At 39.3% G+C, this 12,278-nt stretch overlaps 1 protein-coding gene across 2 annotated transcripts; it reads right to left on the bottom strand.

Moving 5' to 3' along the window:
• Positions 1–720: 720 nt before the first annotated feature.
• On the bottom strand, positions 721–12,001 carry LOC127577778 (leucine-rich repeat-containing protein 10B). Of its 2 annotated transcripts, XM_052029329.1 has the most exons (3): positions 11,843–12,001; positions 11,527–11,761; positions 721–2,818 (listed from the first exon to the last, which is right to left on the bottom strand). In XM_052029329.1, exon 3 carries the CDS (start codon positions 2,797–2,799, stop codon positions 1,918–1,920), a length of 882 nt encoding a protein of 293 aa, XP_051885289.1. In that variant the 5' UTR covers positions 2,800–2,818; positions 11,527–11,761; positions 11,843–12,001; the 3' UTR covers positions 721–1,917. The 2 variants fall into 2 exon arrangements, with proteins under 2 accessions (XP_051885289.1, XP_051885290.1); XM_052029330.1 differs by lacking the exon at positions 11,527–11,761.
• Between the last annotated feature and the right edge of the window lie 277 nt (positions 12,002–12,278).

Raw genomic sequence — 12,278 nt, 5'->3', positions numbered from 1 at the left:
CATTGGAAATACCACAATTTCATTTGTCATTTTTCTTGTACTGTGCTGTTCCTTAGACCCGTACTTTGTTCATTCAAAGTGCTAGTGGTTCCAGTAAACCTGAACTTCTTCAGAACTTCCATCTTCCCACACACTCAGTTGGACTGAGCAACTGGAATGCCTTTCCCAATGGGATTATCCCTGTTTTACATAATAATAGGAAAAGAACAGTCACAGCGGAGTCCAGCACCCTTGAGAGATGGGCTATTGTCTTCTGCCATTGTGCTTATCATTGCTATCCCTGTTGGTGACCCACTATTCAGTGCTTATTTCACATCTGTATTTACATGCCAGGAAGAGGCAAGCATGCTCCATTAAGAAATTTCATTGGGGATTCTCATTGAAAGCAGCTACATAAAAACTGGTGTAAATCCTGGTATAATTTTTGAGTAATTGCCTTAAGGCAACATGTTGGGGTATTTCAATAGGAAGTAAGTTTTCACCTTATTTGTTGGTTTAGAATGTAAGGGCATTATGTGATATGTAATTTAATCCCATATCCAAGGTATAATCTCAGCCTGTACATAACAGGGCATTACAGTCCACCATCTTCAGGGAATAGTCAACCAGATTTTCTACCCCAATCATTTTCCTCATGGTGGAAAATATGTGTTTGACTTTGGGAACTAAAAACTGGGTAACCTAACGCTGATGTTCATTTTCTGGGGTCTCCTGCAAGGAATAGAACTCAAGTGAACCAGGAGACTGATCACTTTCACTCTAGAGGGACAGAACCCTGAGAAAGGAAGGAAATAGCAATTCAAGTGTCATCAGTAAAGATCAGCAGAACTGATTTAATTATAATATCCATCAATTAGTGCTCTACAGACAAATTTTTACACTGAATTTCCCCAGTGATTGACATCAATTGCACTATGATTTTCACAGTTATTGTTTTATATCTTTCTCCCCTCATTTTCTGTTCATAATTTTGTGACACCACAAGTCCTTTTCCCTAAACAGAAGTAAATGAGCGGATCTGTGAACCTATCTAAGCTACATTCCTGGCACAGTCACTTCCAGTGAAAATCTCTCCCTTGCCATTTAAGGAAATGGAAAGTCATAGCAGACTTGCATGCAAATACAGTGTGCGTATGTTTTTTTTATTCTCACTCCCCCACAACTATCCCCAACACCTACCCCTCATCTCGTCCATCTGCCCACAATAAATAGAATGAGTTGTTATTTTTAACTCCTCCTGAATTATTTTGATGCAAACAAATACAGCTTATTTTCAAGATAATGAATGGAGTTTAATGATGTTGCTGAATATGATCTCTTTCCAGAGTAACTGCATTCTAGTGACACGTTATTTTGTTGTACACATTACAAATTTATTAGTAAGAGCAACTTATTAATAAATATGTAACTGCCATTCCAAATCTTATTGCAATATGGAAACAGCCCCTCCTTTATTACTGTGGTAACTTTAACACTATTATTAGTATCTTTTGACAACAGTCTGTTGAGAAGCATTTCCTACTGTTATTTTACCATTGTATTGCAGGGTCACAGACATTCTTGAGTTAATCTGGTGATAGAGACACAAGGTCCTATATTGTATGTTGCACCAACTATTACACCATCAGCTGGCAACACTGTCACGGGACAATCTGTCATTAGAAAAGCCCTCACTGTTTTAAAAGACCTTATCTGGTAATGCAACACGAATCGTGTTATATAAAGAAGTAACCAACTTTCCTTATTTTTTGTGTGTGTTCTACATTAGTTCACCCAGTGCTGATTCCTTAGGCCATTATAACTCTAGCTGCCTGCTCCATTGTCTTCCTGGTCCAGGGTGTGTTGAACCCAATCTCACAAGACTGTCACTAGGTGCCTGAACATGTGATATTCCATGGCTGGTACCTGCAGCCTGCTTCATGTCTCCTCTTGAGAGCATTCTAATGCCGAGAAGCTGCCCTCCGTTTCCAGTCCTGTAGAGCCATTTTTGAGGATGCTGTGCAGAGGCTCCTGATTTTCCTCATTGTCTTCCATTTCTTGAGCTCTAGCAGCCAATAATTCTGCTGCCCCTTCACCCACCAATGTCACCCCATCCGCCACACTTGGTGGGTGCTTGGCAGGATTATGATCATAGGAAAACAGTTTGAGTCTTGAAAGGTGCTCCATATTGGGAAACTCTGTGATTTTATTTTTGTCCATATCAAGGATTTCTAGAAATTCCATTTTCAGTAACACCTTCGGAAAGTCCTCAAATCTGTTGCCGTATAACCAAAATCCACGTAGGTTAATGAATCTAACCAGATCCTCTGGTAAAGACTTTAGTTTGTTGTCCCCCATCTGCAGTGATTTCAGACTGGGCATATTAATTAACTGTTTGGGAAATTTTCTGAAATAGTTGCTCTCTATCCATAGACACCTGAGGTTTTCGAGATTCCTAAACTCTGGAGGAATTGTCATTAATCTATTGCTACCAAGGTAGAGCCGGGTCAGGTTCTGCATATTGCATACAACTTTAGGCACATCTTCAAATTTGTTAAAATCCAGTGCTAAGATCTTTAAGTTGACCAGCTGTTCAAATTCATCAGGAAGTTCTCTCAGCTTGTTGTTGCTGATGTACAGCTTCTCCACATAGGTAAAGGAGCATATTGGAACTGGGAGTCTCTTTATCTTCTTGTGGCAGGCATCCAGCATCCTGTCAGCCATTATTTCATTCATGTCGGTCGAAATGCAACTCAGTTCATCATCAGAGCTGCAAGATAAGACAGAAGCAACCTTCTGAAACGCACTCCCCATTTTCATTCTTGGAGGTCAGCCCTCCCTACACAAGATAAAAAAATCAGAATGGAAAATTTATAACACATTATCGAAAGTCATAGCCTGCTATAAGAGAGATACAAGGCAACTGTTGGATGAAGATTTTTAGTTAATATGAACTCCACAATCAGAAAATCAGATCATTGTAAACTGAAAGCTCCTCTGGTCAATTTTAGTCCAAAATGGCCCAAAACTCCCCCACTATGGCATCCAGTTAATTCCTACGCAGTTCCAGAGCTTTTGTCTCCATCACTTCATCTCGGAATCCGTTCCATGAATTGATCTGTGCTGTTGAAGAACTTCTTAATATCATCCCTGCATTTTGCTTTGTTGGTTTAAAGTTGTATTGGGACAGTGTCATAACTTAGTTTAAAGTATATTTTTCCGATATAAGCTTTTTTATTTCGTATGTTATATATCACACAAAGATCACCTCTCGATTGTATTAAGGCTGAAAATACTTTTCCATAGTTTGATAATAATTCCTGTGTCCAAATTCTCTTCTCAGGACCTCCCCCAGCTCTTCAATTTTTTTTTGTGTCACTGATCAAAAAAAATTAAACTCTGATGATGAACTTAGCTAAAAGTGTAATTTGATTGGAGCACTTACAATTTAATCATAACCTTTCCTAACTTGTGGTCATCAGTTTTGATGTGTTATGCAGTGTTTCATAAAATATATTTTCCTTTCCTGCAAAGCTTTAAAATTGTTCACATTGAATTGCACACACATGTATTTTTGCAATCAATTTTAATAAATTTTTGAGCTCCCTCTTCCAGTGCCTTTGTCGCCAAGTAGTTTGGCACTATCCGTAAATTTAATAAATCATTACTGAGTTTCTGAATTCAAGTTTTTGTGTATTAATTTGAAAGAGTAATGGTAACAATACTGATCTCTCAACACTCCACTCATATGACTCCTCCAACTAGTTCCAGTTGATATAGATCTTTGCATAATCCTTACCTATTCCCAATTTATCCCAAATCCTCAAAATTTGGAACCTAATTTTCTTTTAGTATTACTTTTATCTTGCACTTTACAGGTTTAGTTCTAACTTGAATGGAGACTTCCACAGGATCATCCACTGAATACACATTAATTGTTGTTCATTATTGGTTACCAGATCACTGTAATTTAAAATTTGCTCCTGGCAATTCATTCCACTTTTCCACACTGACCTAAAGGAAAACTGGTGACCTTTTACAGAGCTGCCCTTTCAGAACTTGGAACTGTTTGCTTCATACTAACCTATTCTAACCTATTACGAGCCTGCCTCGTAATGATTCTTAATGTCTTACAAATCTTGGAGTCTCAGCTAAATTCCATTAATACTTTCTGTATAATTAATTTGAAATTGACCAAATAAGTATAAAGACTGAAGAACTTAAAGCACAAATTACGAGCAGCAGAAATGGAACTTCAGAGATCTTGTGTATTAGTTATAAAAACTTTGCAGCAGAAGTTGAGCACAACTTCAAAACTGGCTATCTCCCAAGATCAAATTAATCAATATTATGGTTTTTTGCTAACTGAGCTCCTTTGCAGTCTTTGGATAAGGGTCTGAAAATTGGCATTTTTTAAACAAAATCATAAAATATTTTTGTTTAAATTTACTAGGTAATTTAAGATAATACACCATTGCAGCAAATAAATAGCTGTGAATAGTCCATTAAGGTCAGTTGTAGTTATTTAAACTTGAATTACTTACAGATAGTATACTGAACAATTTGATAAAAAATATAATTTTTTTGATAAATGCATTTTCTGCTGTATTAATAAAACTGCACCAGGTTTCTTCTCCACACATTGAAGTGTTGGGGGAGATCATGAGAAGAAAATTGTATGCTATATTTAGAATAAAATCAATAAGTTCTAGAACACCTAAAACTGTCGTACTGGTCCATAGGTTTGGTGATATGCAATCAAAGTGTGGGATATTGGTGTGGTAAAATAGAACACTTTATTACTTTTCCAGCATGAGATGGTTGATGTAGTTATATGTGAATTTTCAAGATCAGAAGTATTTATGTATTTTTAAGTTCTTTCCCGTATTAACATGTATGCTTAAGAAGTCACTGCTGAGAAGAGAGTAGGAAACAATGGAATCTCATGCAGTTTAAGCAACAGCGACCTGCGTTGGTATGACCACTTTTATATATGACATCATCCCTTTGTGCTTCCCAAGCTTAATCAGACAATAACTAGCACCAACCCAAAGGAAATACTGGGAGACATCCCTAAAAATTTGATTAAAGTGGCAGGTTTAAGGGATGCCATAGGAATGGAACATGGAAGGGAGATGGTGAGGAATTTCAAGAAACAGGTGAAAATATAGCCACCAATGATAATATAGAGGTTCATTGTTAAGGAACTTTTTTTTTGGAGTATTCAAGGGCTGGGTTAGAGAGGTAGAATAGGGCGAGGTCATGGATCAGTTTGAACCAAAACAAAAATTCAAAAAAACTTAAAAGCCCAAATGGAGATTAAAATGTAAATCATTTTGCTGCCTCAATTGAAGATTCTAAAATGAAACAATGTGGAATGGGAATCGATCACCTCCGCAACAATTTTAGTCTCTATTGTGCCATTTCATTGTGCATTAGCTAACAATGGTGGATGTGTGTTGAGTACAGATGAAATAGTAAACACTATTACCAAGACTCTAATGGCAGAAAATGCAATATACACTCCACAACATCATTACCAGCTCATTTAAAAAGCTCCATCTATATTTGGGACGACACTTCCAGCATTTGGAGGAAATGACATTGAGCAATGGCGTGGGCTCATAAATGGGGTGGGGGAGGGAGGCAGAGATTGTTAAGTAGCAAGAAACCTGTCCCCATTTTTAACTCATGCAGTGCATACTGCCCCAAAAATTTGGCAGAGGTTAGCCTAACTCTTGGTTTGGTCATGCAGCATAGTTACAGCTAAAGCTTCTCCTCATAGTTCAAAATTGTGCCTCATTAAAACCTCAATTTTTGCAACAGCATTATATTTTTCCATTTATTACATCTTTGTGTCCTCCAAACAAACGAGCCAGAAAATGCCTCAGTAGAGATAGTTCTGTGCTCCAAAGCCAATGCTTGCAGGGAACTGGATAAAATTAGCCGCACTGGATTTGAAGACGAGAAAACTGCAAAGAAAATTTAGTGTAAAAGAAAATGGTGATTGGGCACAGATTGCTGTTAAGGAATTGTATATTTTCTGAAATTCTAAGTTTGATCAAGATGAAAGATTCTCCTCTTTGCTGACCTTAAATGTTCTTTGTGATATGAATCTGTAATTCAATCGCTCCACAAAACTGACTCTTTAAGAAATGGAAATGTCACATTAATGCCATGGGAGATGATTTTCTCAAGGTGGTGCTAAGCCCTGTTTTAGAGGGGAACTCAAAAGGGCTTTGTTTCTCCCACACTCTAATACATCGATGGTTCCTTTTCCTCGTATTTAATGCAAGGCCCGTGCTATCATTTGCCTTTGTAATGTTCTCTGCCTGAACCTGAAAATGTAAAGCTCCATGAATCCATCAGCCTTTTGTTCCTCATGTAATCAAGAAGTTCATAAGACTTCACATCATTTAATGGTTACTTCTTAATTTTATGCGACTTTTCTAACTTCATGATATTCCATACTTCATCTCAACAACAATAAAACTTACTCTTCTTTTGTTGTTGGCCACACTGCTGCAAAACAAAAGCTAACATCTCCATTAAATAAATGACAAAAGGGATCTGATCCAAGTCCATTGTCTTCCAGTTGAGGCCTGTAATTTAGGTGGAAAACAGTGAGAGTAACAATGTATTCTATATTCAAACTGCTTCCCATAATGTAAGATCAGGGCCATGAAATTTTCTCCACCAATAAAGGGAAGTCTCTGGGACTTTGATCCATGATCAACAACCTTTTGGATAGGTAGAAATGATGTACCAGAGTCAGAATCTGTACCAAAAATTTTACCAGAGCTGACATCTTTTGTTTGTTAAGTCTACTATCGCAGTAAAACCAGAAGTCAGGGTTTGCAGCCACAAGATTTCTCAACCAATGTTTCCTATGAATATCTTCTTAAAAATAATCAGCACATGGTGTCAGTATTGGCCCAGTGGTTGCACAGTTTGTTCTGAGTCAGGTGATGAAATCAAGTTCCTCTCCAGTAACTTGAGCATCAAGTGTAATATTGTAGCTATCCTTCAGATGAGACACAAAACTGAGATGCCACCCAATGGAGATCAAGTATCCAATAGCACTATTTGAAGAGAGGCGAGAGCCACCTTCCTGGCCAAGATCCATTTTTTGATTAAGATTACTACAACAGAAATTCTTTTCATTTCTCATTATGGGATCTATCTATGTATTTTGCAATATCTTGAAGTCATGAGAGACATTATTTAAATGCAAATGATTTATTTCTTTTTTCATCTATAGTGCCTTATAATATGTTCAAAGAATGCCTTGCATACAATGAACTGAAATGAATTACAGAGGCTTTTCTAAAATCAGAGGAAAAGTTCATGTTTTGCATTATATGGTGCCGTTCATGTCCCTTTCAGGCTGTCTCAAAGTCCTTTGTAGTCAATACTCCTGAGGTGTAGCCTAATGCAACCATTCTCCATTCAGGATGCTGTCAAAAAGAGAGTGTGATAATAACCAAATAATGCAGGATAAACCAGCCAACTTGATCAGCACCCCATCCACCACACCAGACTTTCCAACACCAGTACACTGTGGCTGCAGTTTGTACCATCTACAAAATGCACTGCTGTTACAACACCTCCCAAACCTGCAAATTCTACCTCCAAGAACAAGGCCGATGGGCACATGGGAACACCAGCACTTGCAGGTTCCCTTCCAAGCTGAACACCAAGTGACTATTGCTAGTCTTTCATTGTCACAGGGACTAAATCCTGGAACAGTATTGTGGGAGTACACTCGCCAGAATATCTGCAGCAGTTCAACAAACTGGTTCACCACCACCTTCTTAAGGGCAATTAGGAATGGGTAATATATGCTGGTCTAGCCTCTGACACCCACATCCTGAAAACTTAATAAATAGAAGTAAATCTTTTTTTTTGCAATGATGGTAAGTGATAAATATTGGCCAGAAAATTAGGAATTATGGTGTTTTTTCTAAAATCTGAGGAAAAGATAAAGTTTTACATTTATATAGTCCTGTTCATGTCCTTTTCAGGATGTCTCAGAGTCCTTTGTGGTCCACAAAATACAAAGATCCCATGACATGTTGTTGTTTTTTTCAAAACAATGCCATGTCATGGGATCTCTGAAGCTCACTAGAGTGGATGGAAAGGTTTTGGTTTAATCAAAAATAAGCCACCCCTGATCCTGCCCACACAGTACCAAACTGGCGTGTCAGCTGCTCAAGTCTCAGGAGTGGGAACTTTGAACACATAACCTTCTGATTCAAGGCTCTCAACATCATATCATCAAGCCCCACTTTAGATCTTGAATAAACAGTCAAAATTTATATTTCAGTACCATACTGAGTGAATACTGCCTTTTGCACAAGATATTAAGCTGGGAAATGACCTTCCTTTGTTATCAGATGTACAGGATCCTATAGTCTTTTGTGAAAGGTGGGAAAAAAGATTTCCTGTCCTGTTCAACATTTGCCCCAGAACCATCACTACAACTGGGCAGCTTTAGTTACCAATATGGGCTGCAGACATTGATTTTCCATCCACTTACATTAACACATGGATAATCAAAGGATGCTAACCAAGTATTTCTCAAATATGCATTCTCTGCGTGTATTCTTTGCTGGGAATGCATTATTTGGGGAACCAGTATTAATATATCTTTTACATTATGGGTCACCCATTTATGATGGAAAGGAATGCATTTTTTTTCTCTTAGAGGGTTATAAGTCTTTAAACTTTCTTGCTCAGAGGACATTAGAGCCAGAGAACCAGGGTCTTTGAGTATTTGTAAAGCAGAGGCCGATAGGTTCTAAATAAGCAAAGGGGAGGATGGCTATTGGGGTAGACAGGAATGCAGAGTTAAAGTTACAGTCAGATCAACCGTGATGTTATTGAATGGTGAAACAGGGTCAAGGGAACTAATCACAAATTACAACATTTTAAAATCAAGGATAAATAAGTGTTTAATTATATCAGGTTTTATTCTTTCCAAGAAGTTCTGTTGCATGAAGAAGTAAGATTGCAATCTTACAGAGCCAATTCATACCTCAATGAATTTCACTATCAATAAAGTGAGATTAAAATGCAGCAAATGTTGTTATTTGATGGCCATTGTGCAAAAGATGAGGCCATAATGAACAATGTGGTAAAGAGTTATATATTTTATGATACTGGGTGAAGGAGGAATGCTGGGAGGAAATATTCTTTCTTCATCTAAGGCCATGGGATCTAAGATTTATTGTTTCACCAGAAGACGTAAGCAAGGTCATGAAAAAAGGCATTATATTCCTGTTTCAGAAGTCTTGACCTTAATTTATATATTCTACATAACATGCATCTTGATTTGTCCTCATCAATTGCTTTACAGCCCCAAATATACTTGCACTGTTGCACCAACAATACATTTTAAAAGGATTTCTTGAGTTGACTGAGAAGTTAAACACCTTCCTCCCTGGTTCACCATATTGTCAAGATAAATCTATACTTTTCCTGTCTTATGGTGGACTTTTGTAAAAGTGAGATAGCCCACAATAATCAAAAGGTAGTCAGAAATAAGGTGAATATCTTCATTCTTTTGACTAGTGTCAGCTTTGCCTTAGTTACAGCCTGCTTATCTCTGACTCAGATAGCTGTGAATTTAAACCCAGTCCAAGGGGGTTAGGCTGATATTTCTATCCAGTGTTGAGGGAGAACTGCAGTGCCAGGTGTGCCATTTTTCTGCCCTAGCAGGTGGACACAAATAATTGCATCACAAGAAGACCCGCAGAGTTCTCCTCAATGACTTAGTCAATGCTTATCCTTCAATGTACATTAACAAAAGCAGATTATTTTGTTATTGCCATTACTGCTTTTGAGAGCTTGTTGTATAATTGGGTGTTGCATTCCTCACATTATATTGGCACTTACACTGCAAAGAATATCTTGAGGTTGCAGATCACTTTGGAATGGATCAACTATGAAAAATCTGTATAGATGCAAATTTAAAGTGGATAGAAGATCTTGTTCTTTCACTCAGCTAAATCTAAACTGTTATTAATCCCAAATCCATCATTAATCTTCCTTTGGCTTCAGGAGAAACATGTTTTTCCTGCTCACAATACTAAATATCTACTGGCAGGCTTGACAAACGTCAACTTTCTGGTGTGGGACTCGTTGCTTTTAGTCTAAATGTATGAATCATCTTGTGTATACCACTCTTAAAAAGGGATAAGGCGCGTATGTTTCAGCAGGGTGGAAACATTTATTCCATTATAAAACCGCATTGCCAGCCGTTGCCCTGAAGTTAATATGCAATGTTTGGTCAAGAGACAAGGCAGTGTAAAGAAGATGGGTTTGGAATAAGAAGGGACAGATGTCAGGTGGAGAGATGGATTATATATTGCACGGTATTGACAAGGCAGAAACAAGCCGTTCAGCCCACACAGGGTCCCTCCCACTGTTTATGCTCCATATGTATTTAACATAAATGAATATCAATGGTTAGTGAAAACGACACAACTAGCAATGCGGGCAAAAGCCTAAGTGTGATTTTTTAAAAGTTCGTGCTATGTCATATCAGCTTCCGAGGACATCCACATGTTCTTGTTTCTACATGCAAATTCTTAGATCCTGAACCCTGTGACAAATCTCAGGACCCACAGAACACATAAAAGAGCTGTAAACTGTGCACCGATATTCCCCAGATGCATTTCCCTCAGGGGCTGGGCAGGGTGGGTGCGTGTGTCTGTGCATCAGCGGTACTTTTATAACAGCGCAGGGTGAATTGGATGGATAGGGCACAGGTCATGTTCAGCTGGAAGATGAAATAGAAGAGCTTTTCTTTCTGGTCATGACAAAGTTACAGTAGTGAATGCCGCGTCGATCTCTCTCTTTTTTAAATAGAAAACCGGGACTTGAATAAAAATAATAACCCTATTGAATAAGTAACCTTTCCCTGAAACGGAAGGCGGGGAGACACTGTGCAGAAGCAGTCATTCGACCCAACAGGTAGGTCTCTGCCGCTTTGTAGGAGCAAAACATTAAATGTATTATAGATAGAGAGAGAGACACTGAAACATGAGTGACAGCGGGAGCACAGGTCAGTGGCCCCCACAAGGATGGGATGAGGTTGGGGGCGACATCTGTGGATACACATGGGTTAACGTGTGCCATTTTATTTTAAACAGCGGCAGCAGCTCGTCCAGTGCTGATTAATGACCCGGGGCTAATCAAGTGGCCTTAACCATCTTGGCCAGCTCCACGCTGCAGTTCTCCCGATCCCATCCTGACATATGGCATTAGCTGTCCTGGTGCTCCTGCCGTTCGCTGGTTCCGCATGGTGAGTGGTGAAATGAACACTGGAGAGGCTTGGTGTAATGGGCATGGACGGGACCGGGGAATTACAAGGGCTTCTGTACAAAATGGCAGGAGTTATGGTTAAGGTGAGAAGTAAGCTGACACGAAAAGTTGGTTGTGCCAGTTTTCTGGAATTTGGAGAAGCTGTGTGTGCTCATTCAACACTCAGAGAGTAAAATAAGCCTTGCCCTCCGCTCCCCTCCCCTTCTCCGAATGTCCTACCTTGTCTATTGTGTGATGGAGACTGTCCAAACCAACAGCAACATCCAGGAGCGAAAGGAGGTGACATGTTAACAAAGATCAGGCTTCCTTTCTCCTCCCAGACCCCGTCTGATCCGCAGACGTCACTTTGCTGAATCCTTGCACAACGCAAATTACAGCAAGCGAGGGGAAGAAAAAAGCTCGTCCCCGCCTCCCTCTCTCTCCCTGCGCGTCCTCGCCATCACCATGGAGACACCTAAAGAGATAGCATTGGGGAAAAAAATCATTGAGCTACTCCAGCATGCAAAAACTGCACCAGGTCTTCTCGCCTGCCTACCTGTGCAAGGATCCTGACCTCCTTCTCCCCGGCCCCTTGTCTTGCTGGCCACCCCTGGGGTACACAGCCCTCTGGTGCATGGATGCTGATCTCTATCACAGGCAACTGACAGCGTAAAGAAAGCAAGAGATGCTCTGTTGCTAGGCTGCACTACGCCAAACCCCGGGCGCCTTGGCAACCAGGCTTCATTACAATTATCTTCAACCATTCTTTTTTTTTGTTTAAATCGTTTGCTAGGAACGTGATTTTTCCTCACGAAGAGATCCAGTCAACACGATGCTGAACTTCACCGAAGGGATTTGCTTTTTCTTAAGGTCGAGCTGTCTGTAAACAATGTGAATTATAAATTATACATCAGTGAAATGTTTCAAGAACGCGTGGTCGACGAGAGTCCTTCAAGTGAAGCTGGATCCGCTCGAAATGCAGGTTGTATTTA

This window comes from Pristis pectinata, chromosome 14 (genome assembly GCF_009764475.1).
Source record: "Pristis pectinata isolate sPriPec2 chromosome 14, sPriPec2.1.pri, whole genome shotgun sequence".
NCBI lineage: Eukaryota > Metazoa > Chordata > Chondrichthyes > Rhinopristiformes > Pristidae > Pristis > Pristis pectinata.
The sequence above is the reverse complement of the archived record's forward strand: the minus strand, read 5'-3'. Positions and strand labels throughout refer to the sequence as shown.